Here is a 19221-nt window from a genome sequence, read left to right on the forward strand (position 1 = left end):
TTGTCCTGTGTCTGTTCTGGACCTGACACCAAGTGCTGAGATGATGATAGACTAATGCTGGAATTATTTTTAATCATATTTTCAAATGTGTGTATATTTGTCTTTGGGTGTGCAATCTAGAAATAAAACTTAAAGTAACCTTTTATGGGAGAAAGGGGAGAAGACGGTATGAATATTTTAGAAGGGCACAGCACAGCTTTCCCAAAGACAAAGTATGAAGAGCATCTTAACGGACTGGTAGGCCACCTTTTCTGAAAGAGTGTATCCACAGGATCTAGGGAATAAAACATCAACAAGGAAGGTGAGTCAGCATTAGATTGTAAGCCTCTAGAGTATCACTTAATGAAACGAGATTTGTTTGGGAAGTAATAATTTTTAAAAGTTTTTGAGTTGAAGTATAACAGGATGAAAACTTCTTAGTAGATTAATCCTAAAACTCTACGCATAGTAGTTTAGACTGGAAGCAGAGGGACGAGTTAGAAGTCTGTAGAATGACTTCTAGAGGACAGGCAGTTTTAGATTGTACACTAAGATATCACGTGTTGATAGGAGAAAGGAAATTAAAGTTAGTATATTTGACTCATGCTAAGCATAAAGATATTTCTGATATTTTCAAATGATTTCAAAATACCACCTAATATTAAAATACCACCAGTTCATATTAATAGTTCCAGGTATGTTGCCTGTTTTTATAAAAGCATGATTTAGTCAAATATAGCCAGATAGCCCAGGAGCTATCTGTATTCCCGAATGAAAGAGACAGACAGACAGACAGACACACACACACACACACCCACACACACACACACACACACACATACACACACACACAAACCAGTTAATTTTAATTTTAGGTAACTTATAGGGATGGAAAATAAATTAGAATAAAGTCTAATGACACATATGTATGAAAATGCCATAAGGAAGCCCATTATTTTGTATGCCAACTTAAAAAGTTAATAGTTACATAGCTGTATTTTACCTTCTCTAGTAAGATGTTTTGTGTAGAGTCAAATATTAAGCAAGAATAATAAAGTGGACCTTTTTTAAATTTATGCATAATAGGTAATCTTAAGGATAATTTAGAATTGACTATAAATATTTTTGTAATATGTCTTCTCTAGGCAGTACCTATCACAGTGTCGAAGTAAGGACATCATTTTTGCATCCAGTCTAGGTAGTATTCATAATAAATCATAGCTGTAGGGAATGGCGATTGAAACTAGAATTTAGGGAGTTCTATGTATGGTAAAATTTTTGTGCAGCATTGTAGTGGTGAGTTTGGGCTACACTACTTTGGCTTACATACACCTGCTCAGGACACACACACACACACACACACACACACACACACACACAAACACACACACCAGCTAATTTTAAAATGCCTTGGCTACCTCAAAAACTGGGCACTCCTAAACCTTCCACTGTTAGTAATCGGGGAAGTGACCAGTGGCCACCCACCTGAATTCTAACATGGCTGGTTGGCTTTCTCTCCTATAGCTCCTACATCCCATCCTTCTCCTGAGTCATGACGATTCTCTGTCTCCTTTTCCCATTCCTAGCCTGTACAAATCCAAAGATCCCACCCTGTGTCCCTTTGCCCAGCCATTGGCTGCTGGCATCATTATTAATCGATCAAAACTAATTGGGAACAAGGACCTTTAGCATTTGACCCAGTTAATTCAAAGCATTAGAACCAATCCCCAACCCAACATAAACTGAAAATATTTGATAGTTTTTTTTTTCCGTATTTGAAGTTATACAATAATGTCATCTTGAGGTAGATTAAGTAGTGGTTACAGATTGAATAGTTGTTTTCTGCATATTTAATTTTTGTACTGAATAATATTTTACAAAAATTATAATTTTCGGGGCTGGGGATTTAGCTCAGTGGTAGAGCGCTTACCTAGGAAGCGCAAGGCCCTGGGTTCGGTCCCCAGCTCCGAAAAAAAGAACCAAAAAAAAAAATTATAATTTTCTTTCCTTAAACTTGTACTTTGAAAATTTAGAATCATATGGGAAAACAAAAGAATGTTCAATACTCAGTGTATTTTACCTTGTTTTTATAGTTTGTCAGATTTGTTTTGTGAGACTTCTTGCTTAATCACTTAAAAGGAAATTGCAGGTAGTAAGATATATCACTTGTAAACACTTCTTTATTCTAATGCTAAGCATAAAGGTATTCTGATATGTTCAGTACTATCCTTTTTTTGTTTGTTTATAGATGTATATGAGTACACTGTCGCTGTCCTCAGACACACCAGAAGGGGGCATCAGATCCCATTGCAGATGGTTGTGAGCCACCATGTGGTTGCTGGGAATTGAACTTGGGACCGCTGGGCGAGCAGTCAGTGCTCTTAACCACTGAGCCATCTCTCCAGCCTTATTTTTTCAATACTATTAATACAACTAAGAAAATTAATAATTTCAAAATGCCATTTTATAGCCAATGCATATTAAAAGTTCCAAGTATTTCTCAAAGTCGTTTAATTAAAAAAACAGGATTCAGTCAAGTATAACTGCTTTTAGTTGTTGGCCCTTTACTAATTTAGTTCAGAATAACTTATTAAAATTATTAAGTAACCAGACCAGTTTTCTTATGCTTTTAGAGACTTCAAAGTCTGTATATTTTCTTAGCAGTGTCTCCCCCACCCTCTTGCATGTGCTATGTAGACTAGGTTGGCCTTGAACTCACAGAGATGCCTGGATTGAAGGTGTGCTTCCCAATATACACTTAGATAGGATGCATGATTGGTTGTGTTTTCTGTACTAAAAATGGTGAGATAGATTTTCTGGTAACCCTGAAAAAATAGCTTTTTCCAAACTATAAAGAAGTCCAAATGAGCCTATTTGCTATAGGTTATAGCTTTGTATCTTTGTTTCTTATTGACGACTCTTTTTTTTTTTTTTTTCTTTTTTTCGGAGCTGGGGACTGAACCCAGGGCCTTGCGCTTGCTAGGCAAGCGCTCTACCACTGAGCTAAATCCCCAACCCCGACGACTCTTTTAAAAAGAGAATAGCTATGTTTTCTGTTTATGTGTATGGGTATTTTGCCTTTATGTATGTTTGTGTTATGTATGTACAGTACACTGGGTCTTCAGAGTCTGGGGTTACTGATGGTTGCGAACTGTCCTGTGGGTGCTGAACACTGAACCCAGGTCCTCTGGAAGTGGTGCAAGTACTTGTCACCACAGAGCCATCTGTCACCACAGAGCTGTCTGTCCATCCCCATCCCATCTGCCAGGTTTCCAATCTGTTGTTGCTTTTGTTTGTTTTTTAGTTTGTTACAGTAGGTGATTTTTGGGATCAATGAACTAATACTGCTGCTTTAGTCCACTTACAGTATTGTTTCATGTAGTTTTTCCTAATGATTTTATGATAATTAGTGCGTGTCAGTTACATAGTACACATATTCTGTAATTACAGTAACCACTCGAGCACTGAAGCTGAGGTAGCATTAAGCTTTACATTACATATTCTCATAATTTTTCAGGTGTTCTTGAGATGTGGTCTTTTTCATATATTTTATAGATGGTGCACATAACTTAAGGAATTTCATATGGTTGGTGAGAGAACATAAGCTCTGAACTCAGCAAAATGGACTTAAAGTTTACGCACTCCAGCCATTTTGAGAGTGTGCCAGTAGTGTAGTCTTGTTGAATGAGTGGCATGTCTCATCTTTAATTCTGGTACATTTTTTTTTTTTTTTCAGAGCTGGGGACCGAACCCAGGGCCTTGTGGTTGCTAAGCAAGCGCTCTACCACTGAGCTAAATCCCCAACCCCTAATTCTGGTACATTTAAGAAAAGATTAAGAATGTTTACCTGTGGGATTTTTTTTTTTCAAACAAGGAAGAATAAGTTTCTTAGTAGACAAAGTATTCTGAACAACTTTTACCCCGGTTGTGGGATATGGGGCGGCTACTGATCATGCGCAGCTGCTGCTGTGCATCGTCTCATGCTGTGGTGGGGCTGTGATTTTGCAGATGCAGATTGTTTCTACAGTTGTGTGCTGTTTGGAATTCTGGGGTGTACAGGGTGGATGAATGAGACAGGGTGGGCTACTGGTGCTTTGTTGTTTGTCTTTTTTTTTTTAAGTAGTTGTGTACAAAGAAGAAACAACAAGAAATTAGATATCCTGACAGCAAAGATCAAACTTGCTCCAAGGAACTTGAAGCCCGTGATCAGTAGGAAGAAGTCTAATGATAATGTCACCCTTTTTCTGACCCCTGACTGTATTCAGAGATTACTTTCCTTTCCTCTCTATCCCCCCACCTCCCACATCTTATCTAGTGTTTGGGGGTTGAAAGGATAGAAGAAATGGATGGAGAAGGGAGGAAGAAAGAAGAACCCACAGAGTAGCAATCAAAACAGCTACAAGTGGTGCCAAGGCTAGGCAGAATTGGAAATTTGATTCCAAGTGCCTTAGAGAAAACCTTAGGGGATGAAGGGACCGATTCTTTTTATTTATTTTTTTTTTTAAGATTCCAGCAGAAATGTATTTTGGATGCTACCACTGAGCTATCCCCGCTCTACTCCCAGAAGGGATTTTCTGTTGGGGTTTTTTTTTTGTTTTTTTTTTTCTTTCATTTTTTTGTTTCTGTTTCAAAAAAGGTTGAGAGAATGACTGTGTACCTGGAGAAATTGTGGGTGGGAATGGAGGGACCTGAGAAACAAAACAACAACCAAAAATGGCCGAACCGGAAAGCAAGAGTTCACTCTGCTCTCTTGTTTTTGAAGGGTGCAGAGTTGTCTGTGCAGCTGGAACAGTTGTGGGTGGAGGTGGAAGCACTTGGGGTGAGGAGCATTGGAAAAGGCAGAGCACTGGGACTCAGTCCTAGTGACTGAGCGAGGGAATGGGCTTTCCCAAAGGAGGAAAGAGGGAAAGAGACTGTGCTGGACAAGGTGGGAGGGCAGTCTGATGAAATACTTGTTTCAAGAGAAATGGTTAATCTCGAACCAACCGTGCCACAAGAGTTAGAGAAGGGATCACCCTCACGCTTTCCCAGCAGTCGTACAGCAAATGCCATGAACCATGTGAAAACATGGCATCCTATAGAAATGATAGGTCTAAGGCATTTTAAAGCGGTCCTGATTTATGGGAAACAAGTTCTGAATAACTAGTCTACTCAAATAGAACCATTCCCCAAGACTGGAAGGGATTGGCAGCAGCTGTACTGGAGGACAGTCTGCAGCTGCAATTGTTAACATGGTGGAGGAAGAAACTTTGAAAATTGGATGGCAAAATAGATTGAGGGAGTGGATATAGTCGAAGATGAGATGCTGGGTGAAGGGCAGTACTCTGATGTCCAAGAACAGATTCAATCTGATGCCCGTACTCTAGAACAATGTCACTTAGTGGCTTTTAGAGCTTGGGACAAAGTTGAGGAGCCCAGGAAAAAGTCCACCTCGGTAACAAAGATTATACAAGGCTCTGGGGAAGGCTCTGCTGACTTTTTACAAAGATTAGTCTCAGCTGTGGACAAAGCCATATCAGACCCTGATCGAAGACAGGGGTTGATAGAGACCTTGGTGTTTGAAAATACAATGCCAAATGTGAAAAAGTTATTAAGCCATAAAAGGCTGGAGCAGCACCTGTGGACGAGTGGATACGGGCTAGAACCGATATTGGCTCTAACCTGTACCACGCTAGATAATAGGTCACGCTGTACAGCTAGAGATCTCCGACATCAAAATGCCCAGTGCTTCAGTCATGGGAAATGTGGTCGTTTGCAAAGTGACCATGACCAAGCTGCTAAAGGTCTCAGACCTCAAAATGGCTGGTGCTTTAATTGTGTGAAATTTGATCATTTGGAACAAAATTGTGACCAAGGCATCTGTCTCTAAGGGTGATGCTTTTTCTAAATATAAACCAGGAAGCAGGCTTCCAGGGGTGTGCAGGTGATATGGTAAGGGTTGCCATTGGAGCAATGAGGGTAGGTCCAAAAGAGAGTCAAGGTAATCTCTTAGCATTTAGAAACTTTTGTGCTGGCTTAGAGCCCCGCAGCAAAACTTATGAGTATTTGAATTAAGTCAGCCTATATACTATAAGGGTGTGTTGATATAGTGGAAGCCAGTGAAAGTTTTGTGTTGGGGATGATGCAGATTTGTTTCTATATCCACAGGAGATGAAAAGCTATAGATATGATACCTTCAAACTGATAAAGATTAGAACTCAACAGGAGAGATTGGCCACTGACCCAAAAAGTACTTATTTAATTGAAAATGTCCTTGTTTATAGTTTCCCATTATGCGGGACATAATTAATGGCTTAAAACAGCAGGTGGGGAATGAATGACAATTTTGGTTTTAAAAGGTTTCTCCACTGACATAATAAGCCAATTTGAGCAGAATTAAATGTATAAAAAAGCAGGTTTATTTGAGAACAGTTCCAGGGCGAGTTCATCAATCTCAGAATGATGGCAGAGAAGTCATGCCAAAGCTATGGCAGGCAAGTCTTTATGGATTGTAGGTGAAGGAAAACGATGTGTCAGCCATCAGCTTGTGCCTGAGTATGGTCACTTAGGTGGGGAATTGGGTGACTGGCGATGAGGGAGGAAGTTGGTACAGCTGTCAGGAATTTGGAACTGGGCTTTTGGTAGGGACTTTCTGAGCAGGTGGGATTACAGAGTGGAGAGAGGAGTTGAGTTTATCAGACCATGGGAGGTCCCAGAGGTCAAGGCTCCTACTGCATGGGTTTCTTTCTTTCTTTCTTTCTTTCTTTCTTTCTTTCTTTCTTTCTTTCTTTCTTTTTTTTAAGATTTATTTATTTATTTCATGTATGTGGTTACACTGTCGCTGTTCAGACACACCAGAAGAGGGCATCGGATCCCATTACAGATGGTTGTGAGCCACCATGTGGTTGCTGGGAATTGAACTCAGGACCTCTGGAAGAGCAGTCAGTACTCTTAACCGCTGAGCCATCTCTCCAGCCCCTGCATGGGTTTCTTAAAAAACAAAAACCGGGGTTAGGGATTTAGCTCAGTGGTAGAGCACTTGCCTAGGAAGCGCAAGGCCCTGGGTTCGGTCCCGAGCTCCGAAAAAAAGAACCAAAAAACAAAAAAAAAAAAAACAAAAAAAAAAAAAAACAAAACAAAAAAAAACACAAAAAAACAAAAACCACAGAAACATTATGGGATATGTTTTTGTTTTGGTTCTAGGTGTGGGATATGGGGTTGCTTCAGATCGCCCACAGCTGACTGTGGTTTGCCTCGTGCTTTGGTGAGCTGTGATTTTTGCTGATAGTTTGTGATTGTGTTACATTTGCAGTTCTGGTGACTTTTCAAGGGTCGTCAGTCATGCTAGGGCCTGAGAGGCAGGATGGATTGTTGCTTAGTGCTTGTTCGTCACGGTTGGTGAAGTGGTCGTGTGCGAAGAAGAAACAAGAAGAAGCAATGAGACATTCTGACAGTGAAGCTCAAACTTCCCCAAGGAACTCAGTGCCTCCAATCAGCAGGAAGTAATCTAAGGATAACAGCTCTCCCTTTCCCTACCCGACTTTATTCAGGGATCTCTTTTCCTATTTTTTTGTCTTATCTAGTTTTAGGGGGCTGAAAGGGGAGAAGAAAAAGGGTAGAAAAAGGTGGAAGAAAGGAAAACCCACAAAGCAAAAAAAAAAAAAAAAAAAAAAAAAAGCTACATTACAGATTCGAATTGTATGCTTATACTTGGATGGCTTTTGAAAACGTGCTACCTGTGATGTGTATTATGTCTGGAGACAAATTTTGTTTGTATTGTCTTAATTATTATTTGTTTTTTACTTTTAGTCGAGTGGTGATTTTATGCAATGGCTTCAAGCCACAGTTCTTCTCCAGTGCCTCAAGGAAGCAGCAGTGATGTTTTCTTTAAAAAAGAGGTAGATCCGACAAAGCACGTCCGACCTGTGCAGTCACTGCCAGACGTGTGTCCCAAGGAGCCCACAGGTAATCCATGTTTGAGGACTGTTCTGATGATTTGTGTTACTGAAAGTGTAGTCAGGCTTCATGTACTTACCTCAAAAGAGTACATTTTGCAACGTTTAGAAAAAAAACAAAAACCTCAAAACAAAATGTGTGGTCACTTGGGAAATCAGAATATGGTTTTCACCCATTTCCGTTAAGTAAGGTAACTGGAAAAGTGTTGAGAAATGGAGGTGCATATTGAAAACTATTTAGTTAAGATGTAGTATAATCAGTTCTCACTATTGACAGAGTCTGTATTTGCAGATGTTCTTACTCCCTAAGGTTTGTTTTAACCCCGGTATTAAATATTTGAGTACTTTGGTGGTATTTGTGGATGTGTGCAGAGCAGTAACCTAGCACAGGTTCTCGGCCGTGCGTGCCCAGCCTCTCTTTTCATCTCTGGAACACAATGCTCTCTCTGCAGCCTGTTTACTGTGGCTTTGTCGTTGCTTGTGTCACGTTTGAATGACCTGTGGCTTCGTGGTCACCTAGAGTAGGGAAAGAGAAAGTTTATGCTGTGCTTTACAAGAAGTATGTAGGAAGCGTCATTGCAGCACTGTGTATCATGTGACAGCCAAGAGTCTATGTTGTAATGACTGATGATGGTAGGTAATGAGTGTCTTCACTCAGAAAAGTGGGCTGACTTAGCAACCAAGGAAAGCAAGTCCCCGCAGGGAGCAGTGCTTCTCTGCTCACTGTAGGTGTCCCAGTGACCTTACAGAGCAACCCTGCAAGCCATGCGAGCATTGCACATGCGAGCATTGCACAGTGCTCTGTCTTTGATTGACACTGCACCAGTGTATGTCACCTGATTGTAAGGGCATTTAACTGAGTGTCTGCCATAGTACAATGGGGAAAAAGACCTGTCTTTAAAGAAAAACCTAGGTTTTTAGTTTTGATAAAAACTAAAATTAATAAATTAAAAATTGTAATATTGAACTGGGTAATTTTTTTAATACTTGGAAAAAGTTTGGTGGCTATAGAATAGACTAAGCCTTATTTTTCTAAGAGCTGCATAAGCCAACTTTACAGAGTTCTCTTGTTTACTTTTGCAGGTGATTCACATAGTTTATGTGTTGCCCCATCTCTAGTTACAGATCAACATAGATGGACTGTGTATCATTCCAAAGTAAATCTCCCAGCAGCATTAAATGATCCTACGTTAGCAAAAAGAGAATCGGACTTCTTCACAAAAACTTGGGGATTGGACTTTGTGGACACTGAAGTCATACCTTCACTCTACCTCCCACAGATCAGCAAGGAACATTTTATAGCATATCAGCAGGAGATCTCTCAGGTAACGCCTAATCTTGAATTTAGTGGTCATCAAGTCAAGAATAAGGAAGACTTTTTGTTTGATTCATGTAGATTTTTGAGTAAGAATCTTTGAAGTCATGGTATATTATTTTATTTTGTAGTGATTTTTTTTTTTTTCAGGATTACAATTTTTTTTTTTTTTTTTAGTGTTAAGATTTGGTGGGACCCTACTCTACCTGCCAAGGAGAAATGGTTCTGTGAGTTAATAAAGCTCAGATGATTTGTGAGATTTAGGAAATGATTAGGTTAGAGTGTGAGGAGGAGGAGGCAAGCTCTCCTGTTAACACTGTGGAAACAAACGGGTGCACAGATTTATGTGGACACAGGATGCAGACAATGAATGGATTATTAGTGAATTATCAGTAATTTGATTGTTGAGATGCACGGCCAAAGCACCGCCTGTGAGAGCCTGACAGATAGAGAGCGTGCCACTGTCCAGCAGCGCTGAGCCCCTCAGGAATGTGTGGGTGGAGTCACAGGAAGAACTCTAAGGGTTCTGAAGCTACATGACCTGTGACAGCAGCTAACACGGAATACTGCTATTACCAAGACACAGCGCATCTCGGGAAGGCGGGCCTTTGCAGCAGGCAAACACTTGATACTGGAAACAACTTCAGAAGAGAATTGTCCGTTCTTCAAAACTTAGCATCTCATATAAGCAGCTGATCAGTGTGAAGGGACTAGGGGGTGAGAGGGAGGTAAGAGGCAGGTGAAGCTGGAGGACACGTTTTGTGGGAAAATAGTTTTTGCATGAGGCAGGCCGTCTTCCCACTTGGAAGTGGTGACATTGCTGCTGTAAGAACAGAAGAGGGTTCCTGAAAGAAACCTGACAGTGACCGCTTTTCTGAAGTCTAGAGCCAACACCAGTCCAGAAGCTTCCATATTTGGAAATCCCCAGTCTTGACTTCAGTACATAATTGTATATTTTTGTTGTTGTTTTTAAACACCCTATCTACTTCTGGATCCAAATTGTGGGCTCCGTAGTCTACAGTTGGATAAGTTTTATCAGTGAAATGAGCCATGCCCGAGAATACTCTGCCTGAAGAATTGACTGGGTGTGTAGGAGACACTGAATAATACCTTTGTGTCATTCCTGGTGTGGAGCCTGTATCCTTGACACCTTGGGCTGTATTTGTTGATTTTAGAGACTATGAGGATTGACTACTGAAAGAGCTCTATTTTCTCGGGAATGATTTCCTAAGCTTTCTGTTTCAAGCAGTAGAATGTAGTCTGGCCTCAGTCACCCCTTCGGGTTAACGGTGTGAAGAGAAAGCTTTGGATGAGTTTGACAGGCCTGTCATGCTGATTTGGAAGCCCCTGGTGACTAAGATCTCTAGGTCCATCCAGACTGGAATCTAAGCTTGGGTGAAGATCTACTTAGATAAGTAATACCAGTAACAGGAAGATATGTGGTACTTAGTATTGACCTAGAACTGGTTTATAAAACATGCACAACTGAGTTCCTGAAGATGTGGAAGGAAATAAAGCAGTTGTAGACATGCTGAAGGACAGGGCCATAGAAACGGATTCCTCTCTTGCCAGCATGCCTGCTGAGACAAAAAGCTTCACGTATCCTTCCGAGCTTTAGCTCAGCGCCTCCTTGTCTGGAGATGATAACCGTGAAGTTGGTGACTTACCCTGAAATCTAAGCTTTAACTCTTGGGTCTGCTTTGCTGTGATTTGCCACAGGATTTGGTGCTAGAAAAGGGGAGTCTATACAGTGGGAGATCCTATCGCACCCCTATTGCACACACGTTTGGCTTTCTGCAGATCAAAGCCATCTTCTTGCATTGGACTTCTAGAGATTGTATGTGGCCAGAGGAGACGTGACCTGTCTCTTAGTGCTAATCCCAGTGTTGAAGGCTTTTCTATGGCAGGCTCCAGTCATAAGAGCGTTCTTGCTGCTTTGTAGTCTCCTGAGGTTGGGACACCGCCAGGTGTAGGCATTGGAGGGGAGGATCATGTAAATCATCTGACAAATTTCATCAAGTGAATGTAGTTACAGGAAGGATTTGGTGGACTTCAGAGTCTACAGTTGAGCTAGGAGAGAAAGACAAATGCTAGAATAAATATACTAGAAGTTGGGGAGGTAGAAAGAGAATATCACTTTCCAGTCAGTCTCAATCGCTAATGTTTGCTTTTTTGAGACAAGGTCTTACTCTGTAGCCCTCACTGGCCTAGAACTCACTATGTAGACCAGACTGACTTCAAATCCAGGAATTTGTCACTTCTGCCTACCAAGTATATTACCATAGCTGGCAGGAGAAGGAAGTGTTACAGCTATTTCTTTATGAACTTTATTTAAAATGCTAAATAGACAAGGTTAGAGGTAGCTCAGGAAATGTAAAGTTCTAGTATAGTCCTATACTCCTTTCCCTCTAACATACTACTTAAAGAGAAAAAGAACACGTATAGTTCTGCTTAAAGCATTGGGGAGATTGTTTGCTGATAAAGTGCTCAAGAGAAAAATAATTAGAGTAGAACTTTTTCTGTGTCTCCAGTTTACTACAGCAGAGCATCTCAGTGTAAGCAGATACCTTTACTATTTCCAGACAGTGCTCCATGGTTTTGCTTTTTTTTTTTTCTTTTTTTCCTTTTACTCTCTTCCCCCTCCCTCCCCCCCCACTCCCGCCACCTCAAGGCAGGGTCTCACTATGTAGCCCTGACTGGCCTTGAACTTGCTATGTATATCAGGATGGCCTTGAACTCACAGAGCAGACTTAGGTTCTTTGAGATTGAGGAGCTCAGCAACCTTCTTTAACTCTGCTTTCTGAAAGCAAGACTTGAATGCTGAGTTTGAAATGGCCTATTACTCACCTTTAGCAAGGGACTATTAGTAATATCCCAGTTGCCAGTTCAGTCTTCAAATGGCATAGTGGGAAATAAGTATCAACAAAAGCTGACTGTACGTACATGGGTCTGTCTCTGTGCTCACGTGTGTGCCCTTCACTGTGTTGCCCAACTGGCCTCAACTGTTCCTTCCATCTCAGCCTCCTTAGTGAAATTATAGCCTAGATATATAAGCCATTATCCAGATCAGCACATACTATGTTTTTATAATTACCACTTGTTATATATTTTAATTTACAACTTAAACATCTGATTTCATTTTGCTTGCTTACATTGTTAATTTTGTGGAGATAGGATAAATATGGCTATATTATTGACATTAATATGTATATCAGATCTGTAACAAGTATTCTCAATTATTTTTGTGTAGAATCAATAAATTTTAAGTTTGAGTAAGTACTACTGTGTATCTGTTAGTGTGATAGACATCTAAATTCGTGACAGAGCGATGTTAGCTCTCGTTCATTACTGGTGGATATCACATACAGAATGGTCTAGCACCTTGGCAAACAATCCGTAAGTAACCCACAGAATGTTTCTAGGACTTTGAGCACAAGTAGCTAAGTATTTCCTTGTCTCCATGTCCCACTTTTCCGTGTGTCTTTTTAAAAATTACTGCCTTTATTTATTTATTATTGTGTGTATAATGTATGTGAGCATGTATGTACTGAGGCACAGGTGTGGAGGTCAGAGGGTAACCTTCAGCTGTTGATTCTTGACACCACTGAGCTCAGGTCCTCAGGCTTGAAAGCTGAGCCTCATCTCTCCTGTGTGTCCTTTTCAGTGCCATTCATGAGAGGAAAAAAACCTTATCTCCTTATCTTATATCCTATGTATGTGTGTGTGTGTGTGTGTGTGTGTGTCTGTCTGTCTGTCTGTCTGTCTGTCTGAGTAAGCCCAATGCTTTATATAAGGTAGGTAAGTTTCTACCTCTCAGCTCTCTCTATCTCTCCATAGTGGTATTTAGTTCTGTTTCTATTTGTATTTAAGTTGAGAAGTTAGTGATTTTATATAAAGTTTCAGAAGTAACTTTGTGTATTTTAATTATGATGTGGAACATTTGGGTGCTTTGAATAACCATACTTTCACATAGCATTGACTATTATTTCATTGTGTTTTTATTAGAGAGAGAAGATTCATGAGAGATGCAAGAATATTTGTCCTCCTAAAGATACCTTTGACAGGACTCTTTTACATATTCATGGTATGAAGATATGCTATTTATATATAGATAATAAGCGTAGCTTGGCTTATTAATTAACAAATTATTAATGTTGGAACTTTGTTAACTATTATATGTACAATTTTTTTCTTTTTTCTTTTTTTTAGTAAGTTTTTTCTGTGTTTATTTCTGGGGTACTGGGGATTGAAACCTGGGCCTTGTGTATGCTAGGCTGTATTTCTCGCTTTCATTTTTTTAGTAAGAAATTTTATAATCTGAAACCATAATCTTTTCTATAAGCTTCTTAGAGAATGATCAAGACCGTGATAATAGTATAATCTTTCAGTTTGACAAGTATTTAATTTCTTGGTATTCAGTGCATTGCTTAAAAGTAAGAGAGTGGGGCTGGGGATTTGGCTTAGTGGTAGAGCGCTCACCTAGGAAGCGCAAGGTTCTGGGTTCGGTCCCCAGCCCCGAAAAAAAAAAAATAAGAGAGTAAGAAACTGTTTAGTCTCTCAAGGAATTTAAATAAATAAACCAAAATCAGGCACTTTATATTAGCCACTCCATCTTTATAGGATTACACACACCCCATTTCCTCCTCAGCTTAGAAATGTCCCGCAGGGGATGGTTATGCCCGTGTTTTAATGTAGCATGTGTGAAGCATGTACTTGGTAGGGTTATCTGTTTTCTAGGAATGAATGTGGATATGCACACGCATAAACATAAGAGCAGTGTATACAAAAACATAGAGTCAAGGGAACAAAGCACGCTCAGAGAGCTGCAAGCCTCGTACCTGTGGGCTCTCCTGGGAGGAAGAAATGATGTTCAAGGAGCAGGCAGGGGTCAGGCTGTAGAAAACTGTGCATACCATGCTCAGGAATTTTACTTTGTCTAAAGACAACAGAGAACTACAAAATATTTTTAGGCAGGCGTGGTTAGATTTTTAATTGATGTCCCAACAATAGTGGAAGTGGAAAGGGATGAGAGCAAATGGCTCTGTGGCCTAGGCACAGGCCTTAATGGCCAGTCAGTCAGTCAGATGTGGGAATGGGACCAGTGGCTCAGTGAGAAGTGCGGTGTTCTGTGCTTGAGCAGCTATCTATGTGAGGAGTCCAGTTCATGGAGAGAGGGAGGACGAATTTTGGAAGAGATAGAGGCTAGTTTGGCTGACAGTTTGTACTGAAAGACAGATCTTGTTGGCAACCTAGAGCCCAGGAAGGAGAACTTGAGGCTGAAGTGTAGGGGCGGTGGTTATCAGAGGTAATGCAGTGTGATCGGCACAGACACATGGATGAACCTAAGGGTGTCGAGTGAGAGGAAGGACTGTGGTAGAGGACGGTGAAATGGTCTCACCGAGGTACCTAGGGAATGAGGCACTCTTGAAGTAGATAGAGTAGGGACATCACGAAGGAATCCACATTCGACGGAAAAGCTGTGAAAAAGTCTTAGAGAAGAGCACGATTGGTTTCCGAGGTCAGAATGCTCCTTGAATGCTGAGGAGGCTTGGGATGTGATGGACTTTAGAGTGGGCCTGTAGGACAGAATAACGGTTTCATAACCTTGATACCACTACAAAGGCTGTGCATGAGCAGAGGTGTAGACTGAGTCAGGATGAACCCAAGGCGTGGGTGAGGTGCTGACTGACTGAAGAGTTCCGAGTGGAGAAGGCAGGAGAGGCGTTTGCATAAAGCCATAAGGCCGGGCACCCGTGTTTGTCTTGAGCTTCACTCCAAGGTGGCTCCCTTGCCTCCACCCACGGCTGGTCTGAGGTTTCATCTCCGCAGTTTTGTAAGTGGGGGAGAACTGAGCATATTTTCACGCAGAGATAAAAGAATTAGTTTAAGGAACGTATTTGAAGCTACGGAGAGACAAATTAATCAGTGAGGCAGACTCCTAAAAGAGACATGAGGGTGGGTCCAAGTGTGGAAAGGCTGAGTGGAGAGAAGAAAGAGGGTCTCATGGGGAGGAGCTTGGCAGGGTGAGACCCTTGTAGACAATGGAGGGACGGATACAAACTAAGATGTCAGAGGAGAAAATCCATACATTATCAAAAGTCAGTCTTTGACCAGAAATCCAGAATGAAGTTTTAAATACAATGAAAATGATATTTCTAGTTGAATGTGTGGACACACCTAGGATTATAGGTGAGAGAATTTTGAGTTTGAGGGTAGAGACTAATAATCTAGTAGAGCATAATGAAGAGACCCTGAGAAAGACTTGGAATGGAGTCCCCTGCTGTTGCTAACTGGTGAGTTTAGTTGGAAGATGCGTCTTGTGCAGTCTGGCCTACTAGAATGGAGACAGTAGGTAGAGTGAGGAACACTTGAAGGACAAAATGTCAGTACTTGACTAGTTAACCCAGTGCAGTATTGAAGTTTTCAAAATATAGCTTATGAATATAAACTGAAAACAAATGTGAAAAATTGTATTTACCTTTTACTTTTTTTCATAGATAAATCCAGGACAGATCTGGAGCAAGTACCTAAGGTAATGAGGCTTAACAATAAGAACACACTTTTAATATCTAACATTTTAGTATCTAATATCTTTTAATATTTTCATTATAAGATACTTTTAATTGACTGTTTTGACAAGTAAGACTATTTTCTCTGAAGGGCCTTAAAGTATATAAATACTTTAATTTGAAGATTTCTTCAGATAAGTCATTTCTTCAGATAAGTATTTTAAATAAAATACTTGATCACCACTACAGTATTGAAATTTGTTATGGCATTTTGACACGAAAGTTGCTTAGTTGACTCTGCTCCCTACGACCCCCATCTCCAGATACTCCTGTGTACCATGGTGCCCTTCATACCCGCTCCTCCCTCCTTCTCCTCTTCCTGTTTGTTATGGCCTCTTGGCTATCCCAGTTCCTAACACCTCTGCCCTCACTCCGCCTCCTTTCTAGTCCACAGTCTGCCCACGCTGTGCTGCTTATCTGTAAGGACCTGCAAGGATCTGCATGTCAGCATTCCTGAACCTGCCCCTTTCCTCAATATGCTTCCAGATTCACCGCTTTCCTTATCGTTAAGACCCTCTTGTACTTAGTCCACATTTTTATTATCCCTCTGTTGACGGACATCTCCATGGATCATATAGATAGATAGTTGTATTTTTAGGGAAACCTCAGTGCTGATGTCCGTTGTGCCTGTGGTAGGTTCTGCTTTTATCAGGTAAATAAGTTTCTCTCACGTCTTTGGCAGCATTTGTTCTCTTCTTTTAAAAAAATTCTGACGGGTAAGATGGAATTTTAAAGTAGTTTTAGTTTGCTTTTCTCTGATGGCTAAGAGTGTTGAACACTTACTTCTAAAGTATGGCTGGCCAGATGTCTGTCCTTCTCTCAAACTCTGTATTCATCTAATTTTTTTGATCGGCAGTTTCGGTTTTTGGTATTTGATTTTGTTCTTCATGTATTCTAGATAGTAATCTGTCTAAAATACAGCTGGCAAAGATTTCCTCTCTGTACAGGCTGTCTATTCTTTCTGCTGATAGTTTCTTTGTGTGTAGAAACTTTAAATGTTATCTAGTCTTATTTGTTAATTCTTGGGGTTATTTACAGTCCTGTTGGGGTTTTGTTCCGAAGATCCTCCTGTTGTAGCTTCTGCCCCCGCTTGTAGACTCTTTCCCCTTTAAACTTCAGCTACGCTAGCTTTTGCTGGTTCATGCTTTCTTTACACCATTTCTTCTACCTGGAAGATTTTTCTTCTCACCTTTTAAATGATAAAGTATTTAAAATCCTTTGTAGCTTTCTTCTAAAAGGCAATTTTCCATGTTTTTTCTTCATTCCAACTGAACACAATTGACTTCTTGCCAACAGGAGTCACTAGGGCAGACACGTGCTCCCTAAGGCAGTTGCTATTCTCGCAAGGTGTTATACACTGTCCCTTAATACCCACAAGAACTAGGCTTCAGGAACACCCCGCCTCCAATACCAAAATGTGCCAGTGAACGTCACACACGTGCCTGTGTGTTTAAAGTGCACATGCCTAGATTATGTATAATGCTTAATACCATGTAATTACTATCTATATTGTTTAGGGGTATTAACAAAAAAGAACCCTGTCCATGTTTAATACAGGTACAGCTTTTCCCCCTGCATAATTTCAATTCTCAAGTGGTTAAATAAACTGATTTGGGAAAACACAGCATCGACTATTTCCTCTGTACAGATAATAAGTGTTTTTAATTAATTCCCTTAATTATAATATTACAGCATGAATTAGAAAACCTCCTCCTGTTCTGAATTAGGTTTTTCCTTGTCACATTCATACTACTTTTTGATATAGATGTAATGAATTGATAAATAAAATACAAATATTAATTTGTTAAAGTACATTTTCAGCCCTTTGTTAGATACTAGGGAAAACAATGACTAATTAGTTTGGTAACTAATAAACTGTAGAACATGGCGTCTTCAGAGAAGCATATTAAATAAGTTTTCAAGTCTGAGTATATAATTATTTGTACATGATAAATGTGTCTTCAGAGGTTGAATGATTATGTCTGGATCACACTTACAGACAAATTTACTCTTTTGACTGGGTCTTGTTCTCCAGCAAGAGCATTTAGGTCAAAGGATGTATCAAAATAGTGAAGTCTGGGAATGTATGGAAGATGACTTATACTGTTACAGTGTACTGTTACAGTGTTACTGTTACAGTGTTACTGTTACAGTGTACTGTTACAGTGTTACTGTCACAGTGTTACTGTTACAGTGTTACTGTTACAGTGTTACTGTTACAGTGTTACTGTTATAGTGTTACTGTTATAGTGTTACTGTTACAGTGTACTGTTACAGTGTTACTGTTACAGTGTAGTTACAGTGTTACTGTTACAGTGTTACTGTTACAGTGTTGCTGTTACAGTGTTGCTGTTACAGTGTTACTGTTACAGTGTTACTGTTACAGTGTACTGTTACAGTGTTACTGTTACAGTGTTACTGTTACAGTGTTACTGTTACAGTGTACTGTTACAGTGTTACTGTTACAGTGTACTGTTACAGTGTAGTTACAGTGTTACTGTTACAGTGTACTGTTACAGTGTTACTGTTACAGTGTTACTGTTACAGTGTACTGTTACAGTGTTACTGTTACAGTGTACTGTTACAGTGAACTGTGTAAATAGTGAGGGGGACGTTAAGGTGTACAGAGTAAGTGGGGCCCTGCTTCCTAGAAAATGGTGAAATTTAGATATCTTGTAGGTTATTTGGTCTGTTGTTCATGGGTGAGAATCCACTGAGTTTCAAATAGGGAATTAGTGGATTGGTACCTCTGACGCAGGGCCAAATGTCTTTGATGTAGGAAGGGGCGTGAGCAGGTCGTCCCGTGAAGCGGGGTAAGCGAAGGGGAGGAGTGAAGACCTGCGACAGCGGCACAGTTCACTGCTTAGCTGCAGGGCAGAGTCTGGGCCTCCAGCTTCAATTTTTTTATTCTGAACATTATTTCTGAAGAAATTTTTAGCAGGAAAAAGCACATATAAGTTGGGGAAACCTATATTTGACGTTTTCTAAAACCGTTAGTGGGAAATGGTGAAAGTGAGAATAAGCATGGCACCTCTTGTTCTAGGCTGGGTGAGCGTGTGGTTAAACCCAGTGATGCAGATCACAGCAACCTGCACCAGCAAAGGCAAAACATTTCTCTGTTTTTAACTTGGTTTTTATTTATTTACTTTTGTAGATAGGAGCCCCGGCTGCCTTTATATTCATTGGTGACCCCAAACTTGTGGCAGTCCGCCTGCCTCTGCCTCTTGAGTACTGGAATTACAAGCGTGCGTGCCACTTGCAATGCATTTGTTGTGTTGTGTTGTGTTGTGTCTTAGGTTTACTTAGCCACACATGTACCTGGTACCTGTGGAGGTCAGGAGATGGTGTCTGAGCCCTGGAACTGAGCTTCCATGTGGCTGCTGAACCAAATCAGGTTCTCTGCGGGAGCAGCAGGTGCCCCTAA

The 19221-nt window shown here is 40.4% G+C and overlaps 1 protein-coding gene across 12 annotated transcripts in view; it reads left to right on the forward strand.

Moving 5' to 3' along the window:
- Positions 1-19221, forward strand: part of Vps54 (VPS54 subunit of GARP complex) — a 78736-nt gene that overhangs the window by 16328 nt on the left and 43187 nt on the right. For 6 of the 12 annotated variants that reach the window (XR_015636503.1, XR_015636501.1, XR_015636502.1 and 3 more), the window contains exons 2-5: positions 7768-7923; positions 8997-9238; positions 13234-13312; positions 15726-15760. Coding sequence is in view for 7 of the 12 variants with exons in the window: in XM_087582375.1 (XP_087438501.1) it covers positions 7788-7923; positions 8997-9238; positions 13234-13312; positions 15726-15760 (492 nt within the window). In the remaining 5 variants the exon portion in view is untranslated. 12 annotated transcript variants of the gene reach the window in all.

Source organism: Rattus norvegicus, chromosome 14, assembly GCF_021556685.1.
Source record: "Rattus norvegicus strain SHRSP/BbbUtx chromosome 14, alternate assembly SHRSP_T2T, whole genome shotgun sequence".
In the NCBI taxonomy this organism is placed as follows: Eukaryota; Metazoa; Chordata; class Mammalia; order Rodentia; family Muridae; genus Rattus; species Rattus norvegicus.